Source organism: Amphibalanus amphitrite, unplaced genomic scaffold (assembly GCF_019059575.1).
Source record: "Amphibalanus amphitrite isolate SeventyFive unplaced genomic scaffold, NRLGWU_Aamphi_draft 001643F_arrow, whole genome shotgun sequence".
Taxonomy (NCBI): domain Eukaryota; kingdom Metazoa; phylum Arthropoda; class Thecostraca; order Balanomorpha; family Balanidae; genus Amphibalanus; species Amphibalanus amphitrite.
The window spans coordinates 57,234-67,307 of NW_024883136.1; the positions used below are offsets into that span (position 1 = coordinate 57,234).

The following is a 10,074-nucleotide window of genomic DNA, read 5'->3' on the forward strand; positions in this document are numbered from 1 at the left end:
AAATGCCCAAATCAGAGGGGGCACGGTGCCCCGGTGCCCTCCCCGTTCCGCCGCCTATGGTGGGAGGGCGACGTGTGGGACTCAGAAGGAGACTAATGGCTTGTGTTGTGCCTTTGGTAGGACCCTCAGTATCACCGATGCAGGGCCTTCAGAGCCTCCAATTAAGGGCCTTTAGAGGCACTGGTGTGGGGTCCTCACAGACGCCCGTGTGGCCCCTCAGAGGTGCTAGTGTGAATCCCTCATAAGCGCCGGTGAGGGTCCTCACAGAATACAGACGCCGTTGTGGACCCTCAGAGACACTGGTGTGGGTCCGTTACATGTGGGTGTGTGCCGTGTGGCCCTTAGAGCTGCTGGTGCGAACCCCTTAAAAGTCGGCAGGGGGCCCTCAACGACCGGGGAGGGGGACCTCAGACCGGCAAGGGGCCCACAGAGGCCGGCGGCATTTTCAGAAGCCCTGTGGGGTCCTTAGATACCGACAAGGTACTCTGAGACGCCAGTGTGGCCCTCAGTCTCTGGTGTAGGGCCCTCAGAGTTGCAGGTAGGTGGCCGTCAGATATGCTTTTGCCGAACCCTCACAGGCGCAGGTGTGGGTACCTCAGAGCCACCAATATAGGGTTGCATAAATGGTGTGGCACTGGCTTTGGGGACCCTCAGTGGTGTCCTTATGGGCCCTTAGAACCACTGGTGTGGGTCTCTCAGAGGTGCTGGTTGTGAACCCTCAGAGGCCCTGCTGAGGGCCCTCACGGTCTCCGTTATGGAATCCTCAGAAGCCGGCGTAGACCCTGACGGAGATCTTAGTGTGGCTACTTAGGGGCTCATGAGGTGCTCTTACGAGACCTGTGAGGTCTTTCTCAGCTGAAATATAGTCAGCGTGGACCCTCAGAGGTCAGTTGGTACCGCAGGGGTCTTTATGGCCGGTTGGGCTCTCAGAAGCACCAGTGAGGGCCCTCAGTCTCACAGTCGTCGTAATGGGGCCGTCAGAGACATTGGTGTGAGGCCATTACTGATTACAGGTTGGCGTAAGGCCCTAGATATGGCCCCTCTTGGGCCGGCAAGGACTCTCAGAGGCACGCTAGCAGCCATAAGAGGCCGGTAAAGGGCCCTCAGAAGCCGCCAGTAGCCTTCAGAAGCCGGCGTGTAACCCTCATGGACAATTTAGTGAGGCTTCTTTGGACTCACGAGGTGCTGTTACGAGCCCTATTCTTTCTGAATCGAAATATGGCCAGCATAGACCCTGAGCGGTAAACTGGTGCCACAGAGCCCCTCCGACCCGAGGGGTCCTCTGAATGCGATATGGGGGGGGGGGGAGTAGATGGCACGTGCCTCCTGGGACCCCCTGACTACGCTACTATTTCATATGCGTCATGTCAGGTATTTTGGGCTTGCACCCCAACTTGAAGAATGTTCCTGGGCCCCTGACCCCTGTGACAATATATTGTATTCATTATAGGTATTCGTCATTAGCTTGCACTCTCTGCAATCTGCCTATACTATTATTTGTCCCTAGACGCGCTTACAGAGAGCAGGGATAAGCCCATACAGTCAACGGCCTGTTAGTTTCGCAAACAGCCGCCAGGGGCGCTAGGGTCGCCTATGTTGTGAGATAGGGCAAACTTCTCTCGCTCGGCGCCGCCTGGGGGTTAAAATTTGCGGGAAATTAACAATGCCACGCCCTTTCCACATGAGTGGAGCACAATAAAATCGATTGAGCACCTTGCATTGCGATTAGTGACACACCCTAAACAGGTTCACAACAAGCTGGTACTACATTCGTATACGATGAACCAACCAAAATACACTATTATGGCTACGAGTACGACAAAGGCACTTACATAAGCGTGCAAACAGTAAACAAAAATATGCAGCAACCATACATACCTAGCATAGCATATGCATTACGCAAATAACACAGAATCATGCACAATATGACGGAGATGTAGGCATCTGCCGATGCAGTTCACCTGCGCAAGAAGAGCACATCATCTGACCGCACCGCCTTCCGTTCCACGCGAGACTAGCGCTTCAGCACAGCTTTGCTTCCCGGGACAACTTCCCTCCAGACACCTCAACGACGAGCCAAAGTAGGACTGGAACCTCGGGCTCATGAACCAGTCGGTCTCCTTATGCTGTACGGGGTGACCTCCAAGAAGACAGGTCAGCTCTTCCGCTCTCTTCTCCGCCAGCGAAGCTGCTGTCTCACTAGCTCCAGATCCTATCCAGAAGTGGATGTGCACGGCGAGAGGTCCTCTCACCGCCCTCCCTCCTCCGTAGATGGTCTGCTCAGAGGCGGAGTACACCAGATAGGCGTCTCCGCGGTAGAACGTGCCGTGCTCCGTCTCCGGGACCGGAACCAACTCCTCTCCATCCACCCTCCACACCAGAAGCGCTGGTGTGCTCGGGATGACACACGCGAAGGCCGGGGGGACGTCCACCATGTCTGAAGGCTGCGCAGAACTGCTGAAGTTCCTCCGCTACTGAGGGTCTTTATAGCCAGACTGCACGCTTCATAAAAACGTCAGCGTTGTTGCTGGTATTCGGTAGCGTGAATTCCACTTCTGCGTGTTTTTAACGTGACAAAGGTCGTAGGGGTAGCGAACTTCATTGGCATCACGGCGAGTGAGAGATCTGGGTTCTTTGGGCTGTGGTCTTCCAGTTATTGTAACCACAAGCATCGCAAGACATGTCGGAAAACAACGCAGTAGGCAAGCTGGCATGCTTATGAATAGGGGAGAGTGGGGAAAGATGCCCAGGGTTTTGCTATGTCATATATTATTCGAAAATGACGATGGGAAAGCAAAAACTTGGAGTTTCAACGGAAGCCGGCATCATTTTTCTCCAAAAACATCACACTTTCGTGCCTGAAATACTATAACTTTTTTTGCTATTAAGCATTTTCCTGAAGAAGTGAAAGGGGACATCTTACCCCACAGGGTGGGAAAGACGCCCCCTGACGTTGGGAAAGATGCCCCCTGCACTATAAGTGACATAAATGGGCATGTGAATCGCCTGAACGAATCAGTAGTCCCTTCGAGCCTGCAGTAGACACCAAACGTCATCATAAGGGCCCTCAAAAGTAGTCGTAAGGGGCTTCAGAGGTCATCATTAGGGCCATCATAGTCCAGCGCGGCCAAACAAGCCTCCGTGGTGGCGTTCGGAGACCACTGTGGGGCTCTTATAGGTCTTCATGATGCTTGAGGGCCCTCGAGCCCATCGTGGGGACTTCCGATGCCAGCGCGGCCCGTGGGGCCAACGTGGGAACCCTCAAAGGATGTCGTGAGGGGCCCTGGAGCCAATAATGGGGCCCACAGAGGCCGTCGTGAGGGCTCTCAGAGTCAGATGCCGCCCAAAAAGTCGCTATGTGGGCCGAGAGACCGGCGTGGGGAGCACCCGACCGTACTGGACTCTCAATAGTCCCAGATCGGCTTTTGTCTACATCACAAGTATGTAATAAATGATTTGACGGGCTGTTTGAAGGACAGCCTACGGATTTAGGGGGGCGTCTTTCCCCATCAGGACAGGGGGCATCTTACCCCAAGGTACCGAAGTAACATTAAATCAGTACAATTTGTTAGCCATAAAACTACACCCTGAAACAAACTGTTTGGGACACAGTACACGCATGCTGATGTATCACAACTATAGCAAGGGACGCAAAAATTATTTACCTTCTTTGATATTTACAATGTTCTGACACCGAAATAATTTTTGAAAGCAGCAAATAAAAAACATGCAATCATCAGCCAGCCGTTGCCCAACTGAGCTTCGCAATTTTTTGTGCAGTTAACAAGGCAGGCTTCCGCTTTACGCTAAGAACATTAATTTCCAGGTCCGATTCTTTGTTTCGCCGCTAGAGGGGGTGGGGCGTCTTTCCCACCCTGGGCATCTTACCCCACTCTCCCCTATTATATTTAAATCATGCTACTTCTGGAATGACAAAAGATGTGAATGGACCTCACATTGCAGTGTGATAATGCCAGACAGCATGCACTTATGAATTGGCTAAATCTAAAAAGAAATCAAAGTCACAATTTATTTCTAGTAGCCCCCAATGCGTTTTAACGATAAGCTTACGATTCTGCTGCTGACAGTGCCTGCAATTCACAGACCGACATGCGATCATATATTATACATTCATTTCATGGTCATTTTTGTCAACGCTTATCAAAATGCTCCTCTGTAACCCTTTACATAACTATCACGTTTTACATGAACTCCAATTCTGAGAGTGTGAAGGAGCTGCTGACGTTAATAGCGTATGACAACATTATTCAGCTACTGCACCACATAATTACCAATCTCGTACAGTGACATCACAAAGCCAATGACGTCAAAATGACGTCACAAAGCAAATGACGCACAGTTACACCATAAACTCCAACTCTTGGTGCTGCTGCTTCTAGTTTCACCCTTACTGCGCCATTGCGGTGTCTCATTCCTTGACGGAGGGCTTGGGGCTCTTGCCATCGACTCCAGGAACCTGAAGCTATGCCGCGGGTGAGGTGGTACAGCATGCATCGTACACCCGTCTGTTGCTCCAGAGTCCAGACTCCGTGCACCGCCATCCACAACTCAACACTCGTGGCACGGACGAAGTGCACGCTCCACTAGGCTCTGGAATGTTGTAAGACGAGAAGTTATTATGTTGAACGACATATTGTCCTAGTTTGAAAGACAGGAGATGAACATTATGTTTACAGTCATTAGTAGGTATGTGGTTTGGAATTTTACCCGCAGCCAACGCTAGAAACACGGAAATACCCAGAGAGTGCTAGGTCTAATTTCAGTCAGCCCAGGCCACAGCTTGATGCCAGAAAATGAATGAGTTCTTGCCTCTGAAAGCCCCAGACTACCTAACTGGTAACTGCTGAGGATTCCACAAACTCGTTAGGTTCGCGACTGACGTTGCATATTTAACTTGTTGCATCACCGAGAGCAAGAACAGTGTTTGCAGATGAGCAATGACCTGGGAATGCGGAACTGCATGCGTAATAATTACATTAGCTTAGCAATGTCACGAAGTGGACGATCTCTGTACTACTTAGCATATGGAGATGTATTTTGTTTCGACGCCAATATCGATCTGTTAACTACTGAATACCGGGTACCGGATATTACATGTGCAATGCATGCAGTACGCACAATTAATACAAAACATTTACCTGGTTAGACGTCGGTTAAGTACGAAAAGGTAGGTACGCACAACAAAATCTATGGCCGTTTTGCCACAATTGAGCCAGAGGCTCGCGAAAAATGATCCTGTTAAATATCCTGGAACGTAGAGTGCTATCATTTTTGAGGTATCAAGTCAACCGGCGACCTCTGAAGCAGGCTAAATACCCAATTAAGGCCCGTTTTTAGCCCGCCTTGTTAACCCTATTCCTGGCGGGCTCCGCCGGGACAAGAAACTGGCGGGGGGGGGCCGATTCGGCCCCCCCCTGAGATCTCGAGAACGAAGCAAGATAGCGACAAGCGGTAAACGGCATCGGATACGCACGGCCAAGATCTACAATTTTTACAAAGGTCATTTTCAGGTCAGGTCAAAGATGACGTCACAGGGGTCGAAAAAGTCAAAATGGCGGCACTAGATATGGAGAGAGTTTTTCTCGAATAACTTTCGAATTAGTCAAGATAGGAACAAACTAAGGGCATCATCGTGATCCTCTCGTCAATCCGCATCGAATGATATATATGTTGACCTCGAAAGGTCAAGGTCAAAGGTTGACCTCAGGTCACGTGACCTCGAGGTCATCATGTATATCATTCGATGCGTCTTGACGAGCTGAACACAATGAGACCATCCACGCGTCTGTATCTTGTTCCTGTACGGAGTTATTGGCCAAAAACCTTTGGTGACCTTTGATGACGTCACATGACCTCACAGCTGCCCAACAGCAAAACAGACCTCAAGGTAGTGAAGGTTGATCGTATATGAAGTCATGTATGGTATATGGGGCCATTCCGACCCGTTTTAGTGGTAAAAACAGGGAGTTGATTTTTCCCCCATTGACTTATAATGGGGAGGTCGCGAAATTGACCTGACCTTAGGTCACCGATATCAAAATTCCGAGATATACAAATTGCACATACTGGTACCCTAACTAAACCCTGAAGAGAAGAAATTGATCGGTCAAAAACTCTAGCTCTGGCGTGATTGCAAACTTTTCTGAGGTAGCGTCACCAAACCGCCTCTGGTGACCTGACCTGAGGTCAGATCATCTCAAAATTTTCAGACATGTTGCGTAGAAGCCTTTTAGGAAAAGTCAGAAAATTTGAGCTTCCTAGCTCAACGCGTTTGGGAGATATAACCAAAAAACCTCAGGGGGGGGCTCCTGAGGCCCCCCCCCGCCAGGAATAGGGTTAAACACTATTCACCAACAGCCGAAGAGATGGAGTTTGGCAATTTTGCCTATGTGATTTCTAGCCATATATCACACTGAGTCATTTTGTTCGGAAAATGTCAATTTTGGTGCTGAGCTCAGATCGTGGTCACGTCAGCAGTCAAACCCACCCAGGGCAGCAGGTGTTCAGGAAAGACCTTCTTCATAGCATTTGAGTGCTCTTGTATCTTATCCTTCTCATTCTCTCATCCTGCCACCATTTTTAGACATCACCATCATTAGATAAGCTTCTCCAATGCATTCAGGCAAAGGTTTTAATTGATGAGAAATATAAATAATGGAGAATGGGTATGTTTGACAGATGCTGAAACTACAACATAGGCATCAATTAATATTCAGCATGGTACTCTCTACTGGCTATAAAATAATGCAAAGGAATCAGTATGCATGTCATGAAGTGTGGTTGGGGTTTTATTGCATTTAAACTTTTACAATGCAATCGGAACTGCGCACCTGCACGTATACTGATGCCATCATCGTATAAAAATATTCCTTCAAACAAAAGTCGCTGACTCAAAACCAATGGCAGCAGAGGCGAACACAGGAAACGATGTTTAGCAGCAATGAAGTCGCTCTATGGGTTCACTCCCTTGATGACCTAAATACGCCACAGGCCCACAGCATAATAAACAGCTCATGCAGACTGCAGAGCACCGTGGCATGCAGCACAGCAGTCTGTAAAACAAGCCACCTCCCCTCCCCTCCCTCTGGAGGCGCCTCCGGAGACGCCGGGACGACTTCCTCGAACTAAGGAAACGGGGCTTGATAGATAACGCCATGCTCCGTGGTGCCCCCGGCCTGCCTCCGTCCGCGGTCCCGAGCGGCCAGTCGCGTGCCGCGGTAGCGAGAGCCGTCAGTTGCAGCGGAGCTGTGTGGCACGACGCAGCTAAGGTGACGCCCGGCGAGATCGCGCCAGAGTTCACTCAGCCGCGACTGAGTTGTTTTGTGCGACGTCTGCACCGCCTTCGCACTGCGATGGCAAACGTGGACCCGGCGTTCGCGTGTGTCATTCCGGACACACCAGCGTTTTTAGTGTGGAGGGTGGATGGAGAGGAGTTGGTTCCGGTCCCGGAGACGGAGCACGGCACCTTCTACCGCGGAGACGCCTATCTGGTGTACTCCGCCTCTGAGCAGACCATCTACGGAGGAGGGAGGGCGGTGAGAGGACCTCTCGCCGTGCATATCCACTTCTGGATAGGATCAAAGACCAATGTCGAAGCAGCACGAGTGGCGGCTAGCAAAGCGGTGAAGCTGGACAGATTTCTTGGAGGACGGCCCGTGCAGCACCGAGAAACTGAGCGCTTCGAGAGTCCACGCTTCCGCTCCTACTTTCGTTCTGCCTTGAGGTATCTCGAGGGGAGCGCTTCTCAATCGGATGACTACAGTGCGAGGATGTTCCTCATTCGCGGAAAGAGGCGTCCTTTGATCTACCAGTCTCCGGCGGTCGCCTGGGAGTATCTGAACGACGGTGATGCCTTCGTCATCGTCACCGAACGCTTCGTGTTCGTTTGGTGCGGCCGCTCCGCCAACGGTCTCGAAAAGATACAAGCGGTTCGGCTTGCTCAGGCTCTCCACTGTGGGCGAACGGTGGTCGTTGTTGCTAGTGGAGAAGAGGATCGCATTCCCGCCGCTGCCAAAGAGGTCTTCACGTCGCTGCTTCCACTATCAAAGCGCGCAGTTCGCTCGGCTGATGCTGACAGCGAGGAACGTCACTGGCCCGATCGACGTCGTCCCGCTTCCGAGGTCGCCCTCTTTGTGGTTTCCGTCGAGGGAGACGAAGTCCGACCGCAGCTGGTGAAGACCGGAGATCTCTCCCAGGGTGACCTTGTGCCAGATGATGTCTTCATCGTCGACGTCGGCTATGTCGTCTGGCTGTGGGTGGGGCGTCGTGCGCAACAAGAGGAACGAGCCGAGGGAGTCCGCTTTGCCGAGGAGTACATGAAGCAAACCGGTCGTGCTCTGAACGTCCCACTCTGTCGGGTGGTGGATGGAGGAGAACCGGCTGAATTTCGGAGCCTCTTTGGCGTCTGGGTAGACTCTGATGAAGCAGAGGAGGCAGCCGCTGCTGTACCAGCTCTGGGTCGAGTCGCCAAGACGGTTGCGGCCAAGTTTGACGCGGCAATGTTGCACAACAACACCGCTCTGGCCGTGGAGACTCAACTGGTCGATGACGGCAGCGGCCAGAAGAACGTTTGGCGTGTTCAGAATGGCGAGGTAGTACCGCTAGACGAGAATCGCCATGGGGTCTTCCGGGCAAGTGACTGCTACGTCATCCAGTACTGCTACCGTGTCGCAGGAAAGGATCGTTTCCTGGTGTACTGCTGGCTCGGAGCATGCAGCAACGCTGCAGATCAAGAAGCTGCTGCGGTTCGAGCCATCGAGCTAGACGGAAAACTCCGCGGGCGAGCGGTTCAGGCGCGTATCGTTCAGGGCGAAGAGCCTCCTCAGTTCTTCGCCATCTTAGGTGGAAAGATCATCATCTACTCTGGGGAAGAGCCTGACGGAGACGCGGAACGGCTGCTGCTTCACGTTCGCAGTAATCGTCGCCACGCCACCCGTGCTCTGGAAGTGGCCTGTCGCGCTTCGTCCCTCAACTCCAACGACGCGTTTGTTCTTCGCGACGGAGGACGCGTGTTTGTCTGGTGCGGGAAAAACTCTGTGTGTGAAGAGCGCGACGCAGCACGTAGCATCGCCTTCGACTTCTGTAAGGACAGCGAGCCTCTGATCATTGAAGAAGGCGCTGAGCCGTCTGCATTCTGGGATGCAATCAGCGGTCATGAGGAGTTCGATACCACACCAAGAGCGACCCACCAGGTCCGCATGCCGGCGCGTCTGTTTCACTGCTCCGACGCATCCGGAAAGCTGACGGTGGAAGAGGTGGCTGACTTTGACCAGTCAGACCTCTGTGAGGACGACGTCATGCTTCTGGACGCCTGGGACGCCGTGTTCGTCTGGGTCTCAGTGCGTGCCAACCGCGCTGAACGCCGCCGCAGCGAGAGGGCTGCCCTGGAGTACCTCAGCCGCGACCCGGCAGGACGCGGGGAGAACATCCCCGTCTATCGAGTGCACCAGCAGGCGGAACCTCCCATCTTCACGGGGTTCTTCCCTCACTGGGACCCCGATTTCTGGGCGGCGCAGCCGAGCTGGCCGGTGGTGAAGCAGACAGTTACTTCGCCAACGGCCTCAGCCAATGGGAGTGATGAGAGCGATAGCTGCACCACCCAGCGGCCAGAAAACACACCAGTGTTTCCCCTGGAGGCGCTGCAGTCGCGCCGGCCTCCCGAAGGTGTTGATCCATCACGCAGAGAGGACTTCCTCTCCGATTCAGATTTCTCAGCGGTCTTCGGCATGACCAGAGAGGAGTTTCAGCGCCTGCCGCAGTGGAAGAAAATGCAGAAGAAGAGGAAGGCTTCACTGTTCTAAATTTGCGGTGGTGTATTCTTTGGGATGAGCTGTGCGATGTAGCGAGAACACACGAGAGGGGTGAAAATATTGTTTTGAAAGTGCCCACCTGCTTTGTTGGAGTGCACTCAGAGGGAGAGAGAGAGAATAACTCTTCACTCCTGTGTCTTGTTTGATCTGGTGATCAGCTGTGCTTTGTGCCATATTTTGCATATGCTACCGAAAATCTAAAAAAAAGGCTATTTGCATAATAAATGAAGCTTGTGAGTTGTGA

General features: G+C 52.2%; 1 protein-coding gene across 1 annotated transcript; it reads left to right on the forward strand.

Annotated features, from left to right (window-relative positions):
* Window positions 1-7,208: 7,208 nt before the first annotated feature.
* LOC122374342 (advillin-like) lies at window positions 7,209-10,074 on the forward strand. The gene has a single exon (XM_043353030.1). It carries the CDS (start codon window positions 7,374-7,376, stop codon window positions 9,819-9,821), a length of 2,448 nt encoding a protein of 815 aa, XP_043208965.1. The 5' UTR covers window positions 7,209-7,373; the 3' UTR covers window positions 9,822-10,074.

Coding starts and splice junctions, on each gene's coding strand:
- LOC122374342 (XM_043353030.1), top strand. CDS start 7,374: ATGGCAAACGTGGACCCGGCGTTCGCGTGTGTCATTCCGGACACACCA.